The sequence below is a fragment of the Phacochoerus africanus genome, chromosome 8, assembly GCF_016906955.1.
Source record: "Phacochoerus africanus isolate WHEZ1 chromosome 8, ROS_Pafr_v1, whole genome shotgun sequence".
NCBI lineage: Eukaryota > Metazoa > Chordata > Mammalia > Artiodactyla > Suidae > Phacochoerus > Phacochoerus africanus.
In genome coordinates this window covers 28,569,618-28,586,486 of record NC_062551.1, presented here as the reverse complement: position 1 = coordinate 28,586,486, position 16,869 = coordinate 28,569,618, and the positions used below count along the sequence as shown (strand labels likewise).

The window sequence follows — 16,869 nt, the reverse complement described above, 5'->3', positions numbered from 1 at the left end:
TTATTATGTATTAAGAAGAGACATAGGAATTGAAAACTACAGCATAACATCCATCTTCTTTGCATGATCCAATTCTTATTTCTATGTTCCTGGACAATCTTTTTTTTTTTTGTCTTTTGTTGTTGTTGTTGTTGTTGCTATTTCTTGGGCCGCTCCCGCGGCATATGGAGGTTCCCAGGCCAGGGGTCCAATCGGAGCTGCAGCTGCCAGCCTACGCCAGAGCCACAGCAACGCGGGATCCGAGCAGCATCTGCAACCTACACCACAGCTCACGGCAACGCCGGATCGTTAACCCACTGAGCAAGGGCAGGGACCGAACCCGCAACCTCATGGTTCCTAGTCGGATTCGTTAACCACTGCGCCACGACGGGAACTCCCCTGGCCAATCTTGATACCCAGATTGAGAGTTGTCAACTACCAAACTGAGTGCATTTCTACTCTGCCAAATCAGGTATCACTCTTTTTGTCTATAAGGGATTCTGACTCCAATGTGACTAAACCATAAGAAGCCTTCACTGCTGGTCTGTCATAATTTATTCTTGTTTGGAGGGAAATACAGTTAAAAAGACCGTAAAATACCTAGAACGAGATGACTTTCAGAAATAGATTAACTCTACCTTTTGTGTTACATGCTCATTCTCAAATTTAGAAAGCTGATAGAGAAACAAAGGCTACACAAACAAAACAAAATACTACTAGTCTAGTGGTTTTCAAGCTATGAGAAGACTCACACTCTTCTTCTCCAAGTGGTAGATGTAGAAGAACAGAATCCAAAGAGTAAGAACTCTAGATTCCCTTCTCCAGTGCAAAGAGAGCACCAAAACCAGCTTTCATCCTTTTTTTATATACCAGCTTTTTGCATAATATTTCATCTGAATAATAAAAGAATCTAAACAATTTGAAAAACATTGCTTTACTATTATATCTTCATTTTATAGAGGTTAATCAGTAGGTACAGACTGTGGCAGAGTTGACAGCTGTTCTCCTGACTGTAAAGCAAGCTTTTTCTCCAAATCAAAACAACCACAATCCTAAAGTCAGTCTGTTCAGTCAACTATTTAGAACACAGAATACAGCTTCCCACAGGCAAAATATCATCTATGAGAGTTTGGCTCAAATGCTGCTCTGAAAATTCCCATGTTTCCAAAAAACCAGAACTCAGATGGTTTTTGGAGAACCCCAAGAACAAACAACTTCTGCTAGGCTTCAGAGGGAGATACATTTGTTCAACAGCTTCAGGGATGGTGGGTGATGGTAGGGTCTCCAACATCAGAAGTTCTGAAGCTAGAGGCTGGGGAAAAGTTCAGGCAGCACCACTAGGGAAGGGCTATTGTGCTCTATTACGATCTGTGGTTAGGATACTTTGTGAATCATACACATACGCTGAGAAGTGCCTTCATTCCATAAAGTAAATGGACTGTGAGACAAATAATACTAAATACCATCTCTAGTTTAAAATTTTTCTTTAAAAAAATCAACCATTGGCAGTTAATGATTGATTATTCCTCCAGTGTATACTAATATTGGTCAGGTCTCCATTGCTAGGGGGTTGCCAAAAAGGAAACAAATGAACAAATCCTTTAATAAAAAAGAAGCAACTTCGGAACACATAAAAATAAGTAAAATTTAAAAAAGAATTATTGCCACAACATAACAAAACAACTAAAATCTCTGAAGAATCCATACAAATTAATAAGACAGTAACTCAAACATAATCATACAGTAGAATACTAAGCTGTTAAAATTCTGTAAAAACCCTATCCGCAGATAAGGAAAAATAAAAATGTTCAGGCTACAAAATTGGTATATATAGTATGCTCCTACTTCTTTCTCTCTTTCTTTCGGTCTTTTTGTCTTTTCTAGGGCCACACCCGCAGCATATGGAGGTTCCCAGGCTAGGGGTCTAATCAGAGCTGGAGCCGCAGGCCTACACAAGAGCCACAGCAACATGGGATCCGAGCCACGTCTGCAACCTACACCACAGCTCACAGCAACGCCAGATTCTTAACCCACTGAGCAAGGCCAGGGATCGAACCTGCAACCTCATGGTTCCTAGTCGGATTCGTTAACAACTGAGCCACATCAGGAATTCCCTCCCATTTCTATTTTTAAAAGGATATATCTATATATGGAAAAAGTGGCAGAGTGAAAGATAACTTGAGTGATTTTTTTTGTCTTTCTTTACTTTTTCTAGGCCATACCTGCAGCACATGGAAGTTTCTAGGCTAGGGGTCAAATCTGAGCTGCAGCTGCCAGCCTACACCACAGCCACAGCAACACCAGATCTGAGCCGCATCTGTGACCTACACAATGCCAGATCCTTAAACCACAAGTGAGGCCAGGAATTGAAACTGCATCCCCATGGATACTCGTCGGGTTCTTAACACTGAGCCACAAATAGGAACTCCCAAGAACCTGGGTGTTTTTAAAACATTTTCACCTTAAAAAAAAAAATCACAGTTACATACTTGACTTTGTAAAAATTTTATCAAAATTTCATTTTAGAAAAAAAAATGAAAAAAGCCAAATATTATAGAAAAGATAGTAATCAACCAGAATAAGTACTGTCCAGACACTCCTATGTGTCCATTCTTCCTTCTGTCAGTGTGTATACCCAGTGACTTGTATTCTGTCAACCACAAGGCTAATGAAGGCAGCTGCAGTCCAATATTCTCTCTGTACTCTGGGGCCCCAGTGATTTCCATTCTCACATGTTATGCCCTCTAGGACCCTGCCTTTACACTGTCCTCCCAATTTAAGAGCTGATAATGTAAAGCCATTATATCTCCTCGTTTCTGTTAACATTACTATGATGGCAGTAATCAATACCTCTGATCTGCTGATGCTACTATTTCTTCCCCAGTCCTAGAAGCTCTCTCCCTTCTTCAGGTTAGGTTCTGTAGTTCCTCAATCTCAACAACATTTGACAACATTCTTGGACCGGGTGTCTTTAGTAAATCTCATCCTCTACTATCCATATTTTACCATTTGCCCTAAAGAATCTGAGCGCTGCTTAAGAAAGTCACACAGGAGGAGTTCCTGCTGTGGCTTAGTGGAATACGAACCCGACTAGTATCCATGAGGATGCAGGTTAGATCTCTGGCCTCATTCAGTGGGTTAAGGATCCGGTGTTGTGTGAGCTTCAGTGTAGGTCACAGATGAGGCTTGGATCCCACATTGCTGTGGTTGTGGTGTAGGCCAGCGCTGCAGCTCCGATTTGACCCCTAGCCCGGGAACTTCCATATGTTGCAGGTGCAGCCCTAAAAAGCAAAAGAAAAGAAAGTTACACAGGAGAGCTAACTGATGAATCCATAAATTCATCAATATCAACATCAAAGGTGCCCTTTGATCATGCCTAGAATCCTGTTAGTTTTCTGTGGCAACTTAACTCTCTCTTCTCTTCACAAGTTTTTCAAACTTCTCCACACTCTTAAACTGCCACACCACCCACATTTTCCTCTCTCTGCTCATACTTCATGTCATTCTTTACAGAAACAAAAATGAAGCTATTGTATGGGAACTCCCCAAACTTTCCACTGATAAATCTATAAAACTTCCAAAAGCACATCTTCTTGTTCATCTTTTTTACCTTTTCTCCTGTTTCTTCTTCCATAAAAAGTCCATTCCAACTTGCGCATTTTTTTAATTTTATTTTATTTTTTTCCAACTTGCATGTTTTATTTTGTTTTGGCTGTACCTATGGCATGCAGAAGTTCCCAGGCTAAGGATTAAAACCCAAGCCACAGCAGTAACCAGAGCCACAGCAGTGACAACACCAGATCCTTACCCACTGAGCCACCAGGGAACTCCCCAACTTGCATATTTTAAGTCCTATTCTTGCCTACCCTTCTTAGAAACCTGATATTCTTTATTACCACTGAGGCACTCTCTTCTGTACTCAAAATACTATAGCTGTTTGAATCACCTTTTTAACTTCTTGGGCCTTTCCCTTTTAAATCTCACACTCCACAGTTAGTAATTTGAGAAAAGACTAAACTGGTCATCGACATCTTATAAAGTGACAGGAGAAACACAGGAAAAAATTTATTTTTGAAATACAAATCTGATCATGTCACCTCCAGTTAAAGCTCACTTCTTAACAATTCTTTTATTTATTTATTTTTAAGTATTTATTTATTTATTGGCCTAGCCTGTGGCATGCAGAAGTTCCAGGGCCAGGAAATGAATCCATGCCACAGCAGTGGCAACGCCAGAGCCTTAACCTGCTGAGCCACTAGGGAACTCCTTACAATGCTTTTAATATTCTATGATTCAGCCAACCACAAGGCCTTCGCATATGCTACTGCCTAAATCTAGAATGTTCTTCCACATTTTATCTAACACAGTAATTAACAGTACAGACTGTAAAGCCAAAATGCCTGAATTCAAATTTCACCTCTACGCTTATTAGCTGTGTGACCTCAGTTCACTCATTTGCAAACTACTACTTACAAGGCTATGGGAGAATAAATGAGTTATCATGTATAAACTTCTTACAATTACACCTGGCACACACTACATCCTCTATATGTTTGCTAAATAAATGAACAAACAGATGTAGTCTAGGATAATTCAGGAGCCTAGACTCTGGAACCAGACTGCCTTGTGGGTGATCTTTGGCATATTACTTAGACACTCTGTCTCCTCTTTTGTAAAATAAGATAGTAATCTATCTCACAGGTTTATTTATTTATTTATTTTTTGTCTTTTTGCCTTTTCTAGGGCCGCACCTGCAGCATATGGAGGTTCCCAGGCTAGGGGTCTAATCGGAGCTGTAGCCACTGGCCTATGCCAGAGCCACAGCAAAGCAGGATCCAAGCCGAGTCTGCAACCTACACCACAGCTCACGGCAATGCCGGATCGTTAACCCACTGAGCAAGGCCAGGGATCGAACCCGCAACCTCATGGATACTAGTCAGATTCATTAACCACTGAGCCACAACGGGAACTCCCCTCACAGGTTTATTATGAGGATTAAATGAATAAGTATAGAAAGGGCTGAGAACTGTAAATGTTATATAATTATCAACTATTACTATTATTTTCCAGTTACCAACTCAAGTATCATCTCCTCTTAGAAGTCTTTTCTCACCAGTTAGCCTAAGCAAGGTTCCCTCTTTTATTTTCACCCACAGCATTGTTTCCCTTCCCTTCAGAGTCCTTAATCTTCATTTCTAATTACAAATTTGTAAGTAATCTATCTATTGATTGACTTTATTTGCTTCTATTTGTTCCGCTAGATTATAAATTCTATGAGAGAAGAAACTGAGATAGGTTTTATCCACCTAGGGTATACCCTTACTTATTGAATTAATGAATAAATGAAAAGCTAACCAAAATCTTTAGTTTAGTATACTATATTATCTGAAATATTTTATTATCAAGTAATATATTAACATGAGCAAATAATATTAATTTTCAGATTCTGGAATATAAGTGGTTTCTAGAGGCTATAAATGAAATTAAGCCAGGCTTTAATGAATATGACGACAAATGAATGACCGCTAATAACAATCAATACTCTCTCAAATTCCAATGGGTTTTTCTTTTTTTCATTTACTATAAACCATTTAAAAGTTTTTTTTTTGTTTTTCTCTTTTTGCTTTTTTAGGGCCGCACCTGCAGCATATGGAGATTCCCAGGCTAGGGGTTGAATAGGAGCCAAAGCTGCTGGCCTACGCCACAGCCACAGCAATGCCAGATCCAAGCTGTACCTGCAACCTACACCACGGCTTATGGCAAGTCCAGATCCTTAACCCACTGAGAGAGGCCAGGGATCGAACCTGTGTCCTCATGGATCCTAGCCAGATTTGTTTCCTCTGCACCACAATGGGAACTCCCCATTTAAAAGTTTTTATAAGAATAAGTTTTGCTTGGAGTTCCCTTCGTGGCGCAGTGGTTAACAAATCCAACTAGGAACCATGAGGTTGCGGGTTCGATCCCTGGCCTTGGTCAGTGGGTTAACGATCTGGCATTGCCGTAGGCCAATGGCTACAGCTCAGATTAGACCTCTAAACTGGGAACCTCCATATGCCATGGGAGCGGCCCTAGAAAAGGCAAACAGACCAAAAAAAAAAAAAAAGAGTAAGTTTTGCTTGTTTGTTTAATTTTATGGCACACCAGTGACATGTGGAAGTTCCTGGACCAGGGATTGAATCTGAGCCTCAGTTAGAGACCTACACTGCAGCTGCAGCAACACCAGATCCTTTTAACACATTATGCTGGACAGGGACTGAATCCATGCCTCCCGCAGCAATCTGAGCGGCTGCAGTCGAATTTTAAACCCCCCTGTACTACAGCAAAAACTCTAAAAATAAGTTTAGAAGAATAAAGTTCATTACGTTTTTTTTTAAATCATCCTATCTTCTGGTGACTAACAAAGCAACTAGTACAGAGAAGACCTCTATAAATATTTGTTCTCTCAATCGCTCTTTTTAGCCATGCTTGTGGCATGCAGAAGCTCTGGGCCAGGAATCAAACCTGTGGCACAGCAGTGACAATGCCAGATCCTTAACCGCAGACCACCAGGGCACTCCAAATATTTGTTCTCTAAGTATATGAATATCAGCATGAATTATTACATATAATATTTATGTGTCACCCTCAAGAGCTGGAAAATCACAGCACTTGAACTGCTGCACAAAGATGTGTGAAAGTCTCCTTTGTTAAGGAGTATCTATAAAACCAGCAATTCTGCCATCAACTTATACATTTCACATAACCAATATATATGTGAAGTTGCTGCTCGCCAAATAAAAAATTAATGGGAGATTCTTCACTTGATTGGGAACAATTGAGATGAAGGCACAGTGCCTTTTTGCAGTGTTAAGGGCACAAAGAAAGTGCACACATATTCACAAACACCTGCCCTTGCTTTGGTACTGGTGATTTTTGGAAGTGCTGAAAAACAGACTTCAAATTTCTACATTCAATTTTCTAATTTCATTATAATAAATGCTACAAAATAAGTATTCAGATCTAATACTTTCTTTTTATTTATTTTCATTCAAAAGAATTCATTTCCCTATCACAAAAATTAGATAACCATACCACCAACAGCAGCAAAGCCTGATGGTGCAGAGTTCACTGGGTAGTCCCAATGTTCTAAAGGTCATAAAGGAGAAAAGAAAGAGGAAAAAAAAAAGGAAAGGAAAAAAAAAATACTTAAAACATACTCTCTGGGGAGAGACATCACATGACAGTTTCTGCCTTCTCTTATTGTTAGCTGCAGATTTATTTCAGCAGGATTAAGTACAATTTAGCCCTTCAAACCAACTGTAGCACCTTAACTGTACCCTGACTATTAGCAGCAATCAGCACACTGGACTCCTCTGCCTGAAAGCCTTACTTTCAAGGTAGAAGTCGGGTACAGGAGATAGTGGAATAGATATGAACTACTAATACCAAACTGCCACAGGACTATAATCACAAAACAAGATCTCAGTTGCATACTTTCTTCTTTTCAGGCAAGAATTTCCCATCTGGCATTGTCCGCTAACACACAGCACTAACAAACTCGTTTGTATCATCTTTTCAGTCTTTCTGCAGGTCCTTTTGTTTGTATCAAACTTTAAAAAGTCAGCAAAGTCTTAGAGAGTACTTTATAGTACAGGCAAAGAGTTGTTTTTGCTTCCACAAGCTATATAATCTCCACTGAAAGTGAAGCCTACAAAATTTTTTCATTGATATGACCCTTAAAAGAACATAGACAGCTTTAGCTGTCTGTCTGTTGAGGCAGAGGCAATTTCCTTACTACTCACAAACTTTGCATAAGAGACTGCCTTTTGGTGTCCTTTGAATACTATGATTGACTGTTTAGTATTACAAAGATAACGGCAGTGAACACAGTGCAGGAGCTAATGTTTAAAGTCAACACAAACTTTACAGATTAGGCTTATGCTGGGATTTTTATTGATTGTAAGTACCCTACTTTAAATACTATAACACAAGACTCACTGAATACCTTTTTATTCATTATGAAAGAAAGCTCTATAAGTAAAGCATCATACCTGGTGTATAAGTAAAACGTTGAGACTGGCTTTTTTTCCTCTTGCCATTGCAAAGATAAAAGTGCACCTGCACTGCAGCTGTAACTGCTGGGTTATGATATGGAGGAACTTCAAGGACAATGTGAGCCTAAGGAGCATGAAAAGGAAGATTATGTTACACTCAGAACTAAAAATGAAATGCACCTGCTAAACTTAACACATCTCATGAGCCTTAACTTCTCCGGCTCTTCCATCGTAGATCACTGTGCATATTAACTGGTCATGTAAGTTATCTGGAGATTTACTCTATAGATATGTTATTTTTAACATAAAAGTTCTTTTAAGTAAACCATTAAACTTGTAGCAGAAATAAAAAGTCTTACATTGTGCTCTACTAAATATTACATGTTACTATACATCTTAACTGGAAATCTGTTCCAGTTTTACATCAAGTTTAATAGTTCACAAGTTGTGTTATAGTTTAGATTTCTTAAACTTTATATTCTAAATGTTCTAAACTGGCAATACACAAAATCTGTAACCCTATCAAAAATAATTTTAAGGAGTTCCTGCTGTGGCGCAACGGGATCAGCAATGTCTCCACTGGCTTGATTCCTGGCCTGGTACAAGGGGTTAAGGATCCAGTATTGCTGCACGTGCAGCATAGGCTGCAACTGCACCTCAGATCTAATCCCTGGCCTGGGAACTCCATATGCTGCAGGGTGGACAAAAAAGAAAGTAGTAGTAGTAACAATAATGATAATAATAATAATAATAATAATAGTAATAGTAATAATAATGATTTTACATAAGCAGGGTGAAAACCTTCAGCCCCAAACCAACTGCAATCCTTATCTGAATTTTTCTAGGTCTCTGGAGAGTACTGTAGAAAGTGGTATTGTCTTGGGAGAAAATTTTGTCTCCGTTCTTACCAGGATGAAGGGGGACCACAGCTTTCAGTGTTGAATCCTGGAAGGCTTCACATGGAGGAGTTGGGAATAATGTGTTCAATACTTAAACCCCTGAGGGCTTGTCTTCCTCCTATTTTTTGCCCCCCCCACCCTGCCCCCCATGTATGTCCTTCACTGAATTCAGAAAAATAAATTAAGGGAGTTCCCATCATTGCTCACTGGTAACGAACCCAACCAGTATCCTTGAGGATATGGGCTCGATCCCTGACCTTGCTCAGTGGCTTAAGGATTTAGCATTGCCACAAGCCGTGGTGTAGGTCACGGACACCACTCGGATATGGTGTTGCAGTGGCTGTGGCTGGCAGCTGTAGCTCTGATTCAACCCCTAGCCTGGGAACTTCCACATGCCTTGGACGCAGCCCTGAAAAGTGAAAAAAAAGAAAAAGAAATTAAGGATAACTTCAGTAAGAATCTTTTAATAATCTTTCATTTCTAATTGATCCTTTTCTATCCACACACAAAAAAGAAGATACCAATTGTTTATCCTTCCTAAAATTTAATTTTAGTATCAGGAATGTATCTATCTAAGGTCCAAAATTCTAAAAATTCTAATTTACTTTTCTGTTACTCAACAGATATAAGATTCCTCATCTATACTAGAAGGCAGCATTATACAATTTTCTCACTAAGCTTCTTAAGTATTTCTAAAGAAAAAAGGTAACCTTCTTACCCCTTGACATTTTTCCTTGATTATTTTCCCTTCTACTTCCCACTGAGGTCGCCCATCTGTTGAAACAAAGAATTTACAGTTAAAGTAATTCAAGTCAAAAAGCATACAAACAGGAGTTCTTTTAATGCACAGGAGGTTAAGAATCCAGTGTTGTCACTGTAGCGCTCAGGCTCCTGCTGTGGCCTGGGTGATCCCTGGCCTAGGGACTTCCATGTGCCGCAAGCAGCGAGGCCGAGAAAAAAAAGCATACAAACAAAATCTAATGTATTTAGTATCACAAATACTAATCCTTACTGGCAAAAGGATTCTTCATCTCACTGACTTCCTGTTAAGAAAATAAAATGTGGAGTTCCTGTCATGACGGAAACGAATCTTACTAGCATCCATGAGGACGCATGTTCAATCCCTGGCCCTGCTCAGTGGGTTAAGGATCAGGCCTTGATGTGAGCTGTGGCGTAGGTCGCAGATGCAGCTAAGTTCCTGTGATGCTGTGGCTGTGGTATAGGCCAGTGGCTACAGCTCTGATTCAACCCCTAGCCTGAGAACTTCCATCTGTTGCACGTGCTGCCCTAAAAACACAAAACAAAACAAAACAAAAAAAAGAAAAGAAAATGTGTTCCCACGGGGGAGTTCCCATCATGGCTGAGTGGAAACAAATCTGACCAGCATCTATGAGGATGCAGATTCAATCCCTGGTCCCACTCAGTGGGTTAAGGATCCAGCCTTGCTGTGAGCAGTGGTGTAGGTTGCAGACATAGCTCGGATCCTTCATTGCTGTGGTTAAGGTATAGGCCAGTGGCTACAGCTCTGATTCGACCCCTAGCCCCTAGCCTGGGAAGCTCCATATGCTGTGGGTTCGGCCCTAAAAAGATTTAAAAAAAAAAAAAGTGTACCCATGGGGAAAAAAAGGTAAAGAAAGATCTTGGGCTGCCTGAGGCTGCAGGCCCCAGAGAGTTTATTTTACCTAGTGATGTTCAAAAATCCTCTGAGAATACCTCTACCAAGTGGTGGGCAACTTCTGCTTCTATGCCTTAAGTAATAGGAAACTCACTCCCTAACCAAGAAACCAATTTCATCTTTGGATAATAACTGCTGCTAGAAAGCTCTTCATGATAATGACATCTGTCTCCTTCTAGTATCCAACCTCTGGTCTAAATGCAACTCTTTGTAACCAATCCCCAACTACCTTGTGTGCTTCTCTGTGAGACAATATTTCAGATGTTTAAAAGTAGCTGTGTTTTTTGCCTGTGTCTGCTTTTACAAGGGCTACCATTCCCAGTTCTGCATCTATCCCTTAAACGATATGTTAGCCCTCCTGGTCATTCTTCTTTGAACCTTCCTCCTCCAAAGTGACCATCAAATGCATCAGTCTTAAGACCAAACAGACCAAGTGAGAAATGATCCAGCATGAAAGAGAGTGACTGAGGTTCCTGCCGTATTACATGGACATACTGTGCCTCTTTTAATAAAAACTTTCTGGGACAGTTACACCACATTGACTCTTACACTTACGTGTGGGCAGTGTACAAGTCTGCCACATTTCCTACTGCCAAGCTCAAGCTCCCATAACCAACTGGGTTTTTTTTAAACCCAATACTTGTGAATTTTTTCCTACTGGACCTCATCTTCTGGGATTGCTTGGCTTGTCAAAATTTTTATAGATACTAATGGTCTTCTGAATTATTTGATAGCCTTTCCAGTTGTGTTACCTAAGGTCCGACCAGTACATTTTCTGTCTCTTCATCCCAAGTGAATTGTTCACTTGGGGAGAGCCCCTGCTACCAGAGCTCTCACTCTATAGTACATAGTCTTATGTACAGCTATTCTAAAGCATTCTTTTTATACTATGGGCATTCACCCAGGGACTAACCCATATAAATATTTTCATACCTTGCATGACTTCATCTGGAATTAAATGTCTTCCAGATTGTGACTATCACTTTCTGGCCCAATAACCAGATAGTAGCTATCCCTGTGCACAAGAGACACTACAAACGTTATGCCTTCTCAGAATTATAGCTCAGTTCAGAAATCATTTGCTAAGTCCTAATATGCCAAGCACTTTAGGTTCCTGAGATAACAGAGATAGGATACCCTGGCCTGTGTCTGTGGATGAAAGGTGAATATAAACTGTTCATTATAATGATATGTGGCAGATATAATAACTAATAAAGGTGTATTCTGGATATACTAAGAGTCAGAAGTGAGGTCCTAAACCTAGTTTGGGGTAGGGGTATGAGACAAGGAAAGCTTCCTGAGTAGCTGTTGAAATTAGGCTTAAAGATAAGGTCAAACTAAGATAATGTAGGGGGAAGAGAAGTCTAGGCACCAGACACAGCATGAACAGAGTCAAGATGGCAAGAAATGACATGATATAGGGAACCATAAACAGGTGTTCTGGTGGAGTATAAAGGAAGGGAGCAGTAAGAAATGAGGCTGTAAAGACAGGCAACAGATTATGGCCAGAATGCCACATTAAGGAGCCTAAAAAAATGAATGAAGGGATCGATGAAGGTGCTTTCAGAATGGGAGTTGCATGTTTACAACTACAATCTCAGACAAACCAATACTTGCCGCTATTTAAAATGACTCAATTTAGAAAAGCTCTTATAGGAGTTCCCGCTGTGGTATAGTGTGGGTTAAGAATACAATTGCAGGAGTTCCCATTGTGGCTCAGCTGTACCAACCCAACTAGTATCCATGAGGACACAGGTTCAATCCCTGGTCCTGCTCAGTGGGTTAAGGATCCAGCGTTGCTATGAGCTGTGGTGTAGTTCTAAGATGTGGCTCAGATCTGGCATTGCTGTGGCTGTGGCGTAGCCTGGCAGCTGCAGCTCCAATTTGACCCCTAGCCTGGGAACTTCCACATGCTGCAGGTGTAGCCCTCACTGCAAAAAAGCAAAATATAATAAATGAATAATTCAACTGCAGCAGCTTGGGGCACTGTGGAGGCACAGGTTCGATTCCCAGCCCAGTGCAGTGGGTTAAAGGATCTGGTGTTGCGATAGCTGTGGCTTGGGTTCAGTCCCTGGCAAGGGAACTTCCATATGCTGCAGATGCAGCCATTAAAAAATAATAATAAAATAAAAACAAAACAAAACAAAAAACCCCCAAAACAAAAGAAACGACAAAAAAAGAAAAACTGACTTATAAAAAAAGCAATTTTGAGAAAAATGCATGCAGTATTATATAAAGCCCCCAAGTGGGAAAATATATAAACTAAAACCATAAAGAAAAGAAAACAATGATTTAGGAGAAGGATCCATTTGGAAAGGGGCACCAAGAGGCCTTTCACAGGTAACTGTCTTCTTTCTTTCTTTCTTTTTCTTTTTTTTAAGGGTTGCACCCACAGCATATGGAAGTTCCCAGGCTAGGGGTTGAATCATAGCTACAGCTGCCAGCCTACACCATAGCCACAGCGATGTAGGAATTGAGCCATGTATGCAACCCACACCACAGCTCACAGTAATGCTGGATGCTTAATCCACTGAGCAAGGCTAGGGATCCAACCATATCCTCATGGATACTAGTCGGGTTCATTACCACTGAGCCACGACGGGAACTCTGGGATTCTTAATCACAGTACCACAGCAGGAACTCCAAGATGCCTAGAGCTTTAGGAAAACTATTTTATGATCAGTATCAGTGATACATCTGAACAATTCATTTTAACCTTGTACCCCTTAGTTTGAGGTCAATCAACTCAAATCTTAATTAACTCAGAGTAACTGATTAACAACATTGTATTGGTTTCTAATGTACAGCAAAATGATTCAGATAGATATGTATTTTTTTCAGACTCTTTTCCAATACAGTTTATTGTAAGATATGAATAAAGTTTCCCTGTGCTATACAGTAGGACCCTGTTGTTTATATACTTAATATATAGTAATTTGCATCTGCTAATCCCGAACTCCTAATTTATCCCTCCTCCCTCCTTTCCCCTTTGGTAACCATAAGTCTGTTTTTTATGTCTATGTCAACTCAAATCAAATTATTTACCTTGTCCTTTTTCAAGAAAGATGATTTTGGATTCTGGAAGAAAATTAGATCCAGTAATAATCATTTCATGACCTCCATTTACAGAACAACTGTTGATACTGTACTTCTCAATATGAGGAAGTTCTTGAGCAGATCGCTGGGCTGTTTTATGATTTTTAAGAGTTGAGAAGAAACAAAGTATTAATTTACAAACTTTCATATGTAAATGACAAGTTCTAACTGTAAAAGAAGCAAACTCTGGTCTTTTAAAATGCAAGACAATGGTAACAATATCCACTAAAATAACTATGATATTTAGAAAACAAAACAGACTTAAAATTCATGTGATTTCTAAACTATTTTCTTAGACTACAACTGTAGAGAAACTAAGAAAAATTAATTAATGCCTGCAATTTCATTCCAACTCTGACACATTCACCTCATCTACTTTTCTTTTTAGCTTGTCTCTAAAATGCAAATTAAATCCAAAGATGCGTAATTATACTGCATACAATTAAAAGAGACGTTTTAAAGGAGAAACACCAAGTAGTCCTTTCCTCAAAAAAAAAAAAAAAAAAGATCTAGACCATTACCTTCTGGACAATCTTCTAAATAACTAAAAATAACTCAAGTATACATGTAGTACACATTTCAATATGCAATTTAAATTTTTTTTTTTTTTTTTTTTTTTTTAGGGCATATGGAAGTTCCCAGGCTAGGGGTAAAATCTGAGCCACCTACACCAAGCTCACAGCAATGCTGGATCTTTAACTCACTGAGCAAGGCCAGGGATCAAACCCACATTCTCATGGATACTAATCAGATTCTTAACCCGCTGAGCCACAATGGGAACATCTCTATACGCAATTTTATTTATTTATTTTTGGTCTTTTTGCCTTTTCTAGGGCCACTCCCTCGGCATATGGAGGTTCCCAGGCTAGAGGTTGAATGGGAGCTGCAGCCGCCGGCCTACACCAAAGCTACAGCAACACGGGATCCAAGCCGCGTCTGCGACCTACACCAGAGCTCACGGCAACACCGAATCCTTAACCCACTGAGCAAGGCCGGGGATAGAACCTGCAACCTCATGGTTCCTAGTCAGATTCGTTAACCACTGCGCCACGACAGGAACTCAATACGAAATTTTTAAAAAATGAATGTAAAAACTTCTGTAGTACACTACACTCTTCCTTGCCAGGGTATTTGTTTCATTTTTTTATTTTATTTTTTGTCTTTTTTGCCATTTCTTGGGCTGCTCCCGCGGCATGTGGAGGTTCCCAGGCTAGGGGTCTAATCGGAGCTGTAGCCACTGGCCTATGCCAGAACCACAGCAACGCGGGATCTGAGCCGAGTCTGCGACCTACAGCTCACAGGAACGCCGGATCCTTAACCCAGCGAGCAAGGCCAGGGATCGAACCCGCAACCTCATGGTTCCTAGTCAGATTCGTTTAACCACTGCACCGCCACGGGAACTCCATTGCCAGAGTATGCGAACATAATTTTTCTTAAAGCCTAGCAGTTGTTATTTAAACCATTAACTTTTCCTTGGTTTCACCTTTTTCTGATATTGACTGGTTGCAAGTTGCTGTATTTCCTGGAGATCCTATTTTTGGTTTTCCTTTTCTTGTTTTAAGATGCTCGAGTTTCAAGCTATAGATTATACTTCTTTTTGACTGGTTAGGTTCTCTAAGGGTTTATTCCTGCCAAATGCCTAAATAACTAGGTTTTTCTCTGGATTAAAACAAAAAGTGTGGAGAATACTTTCTTCATGTTTTAGAAACAGATATACTTTTAGTACTACTACATGGGGAGAAAATTAGTGGCTCTGAGAGTCAGCTACGCTTTGTCTGCCCAGAACAATATTTAAAGAAATTTAAACAACTTGAACACCTTTACAAAGCATATGCTCCCAGTTCACTATGTTTTCCCCAACTTTTACCAAACCATAAAAGGTATATGAATTGGATCCCCACTTCGTTCAAAGAGAATGTTTCACAGGGGAAAGGTTTGAGATTTAGGATGAACTATGACTTAGCAAGTACCAAGCACCAATCTAGATCTCAGAAAATACTTATGTCCCTACTTATGTTCTAAATGGCTCACAAAGTAAGGGCATAAAAACAAGCACTGTCTATACTCTAGGGAGTAGACTGATTCAAGTTTAGATTTTTTACTTTCTAAATTTTTTTATTCTTAGGGCTGCACCAGCGGCATATGGAGAGTCCTAGGCTAGCGGTCAAATCAAGAGCTGCAGCTGCTGGTCCATGGCACAGCCACAGCAATGCAGGATCCAGGCTGTGTCTGCGACCTACACCACAGCTCATGGCAACACCGGATCCTTAAGCCACTGAGCAAGGCCAGGGATGGAACCCACATCCTCATGGATACTAGTTGGGTTCATTACCACTGAGCTATGATGGGAATTCCCCAAGTTTTAAATTTTTTTTGGCTGCACCCACAGCATGTAAAAGTTCCTGAGCTGGGGATCAAACCTGTGCCACAGCAATGACAATGCCAGGTCCTTAACCCACTGAGCCACTAGGGAACTCCAAGTTTTAGATATTATGGTATAAACTAGCCATCACAAGTATATTCAACGTAACAGCAAAAATATGTTAAACAAATGACACAGCCATATTAAAATATTATGCATGTGCTGAAAGGGTTTTTTTTGTCTTTTTTTTTTTTTAGGGCTGCATCCGTGGCATATGGAGGTTCCCAGACTAGGGGTCTAATTGGAGTTGTAGCTGCCAGCCTAGGCCACAGCCAAAGCAACACCAGATCTGAGCTGCATCTGGGACCTACTCACGGCAATGCTGGATCCCCAACCCACTGAACAAGGCCAGGGATCAAACCTGCATCCTCATGGATCCTAGTTGGGTTCATTAACCACTGAGCCATGAAGGGAACTCCCTGAAATGTTTTTGAAGACTATTTAACAATATGGGAAAATGCCCACTATAAGTGAAAATACCAAATACTGTGTGCATGTGTGTGTATACGTGTGTGTCTGTGTGTGTGTGTGTGTGTATGTATACAAAAAGAACAAAAAGAAAATTAACAAAAGTTAATCGTGACTATTCGGGAGAAGAGATATTACAAAAGATTTTAATACTACTTTTTGTACATTTTCTATATTCTCAACAATAATCACAAATTCACACTAATAAACTAAAAGAAAAAAGAGAAAATCATTTCCGAGTAAATTCATCTCAAAAACTCAAAACTACTCTATGAATTGATATTATTTAAATTATGT

The 16,869-nt window shown here is 39.9% G+C and overlaps 1 protein-coding gene across 3 annotated transcripts in view; it reads right to left on the bottom strand.

The window, feature by feature from the left end:
• The window catches only part of NFATC3 (nuclear factor of activated T cells 3), a 138,649-nt gene that overhangs the window by 43,016 nt on the left and 78,764 nt on the right, over window positions 1-16,869 (bottom strand). For all 3 annotated transcript variants that reach the window (XM_047791566.1, XM_047791565.1, XM_047791567.1), the window contains 3 exons: window positions 13,632-13,772; window positions 9,630-9,685; window positions 8,010-8,136 (listed from right to left, as the gene is read on the bottom strand). In XM_047791566.1, the coding sequence (XP_047647522.1) occupies window positions 8,010-8,136; window positions 9,630-9,685; window positions 13,632-13,772 (324 nt within the window). The remainder of the gene's footprint in view (window positions 1-8,009; window positions 8,137-9,629; window positions 9,686-13,631; window positions 13,773-16,869) is intronic.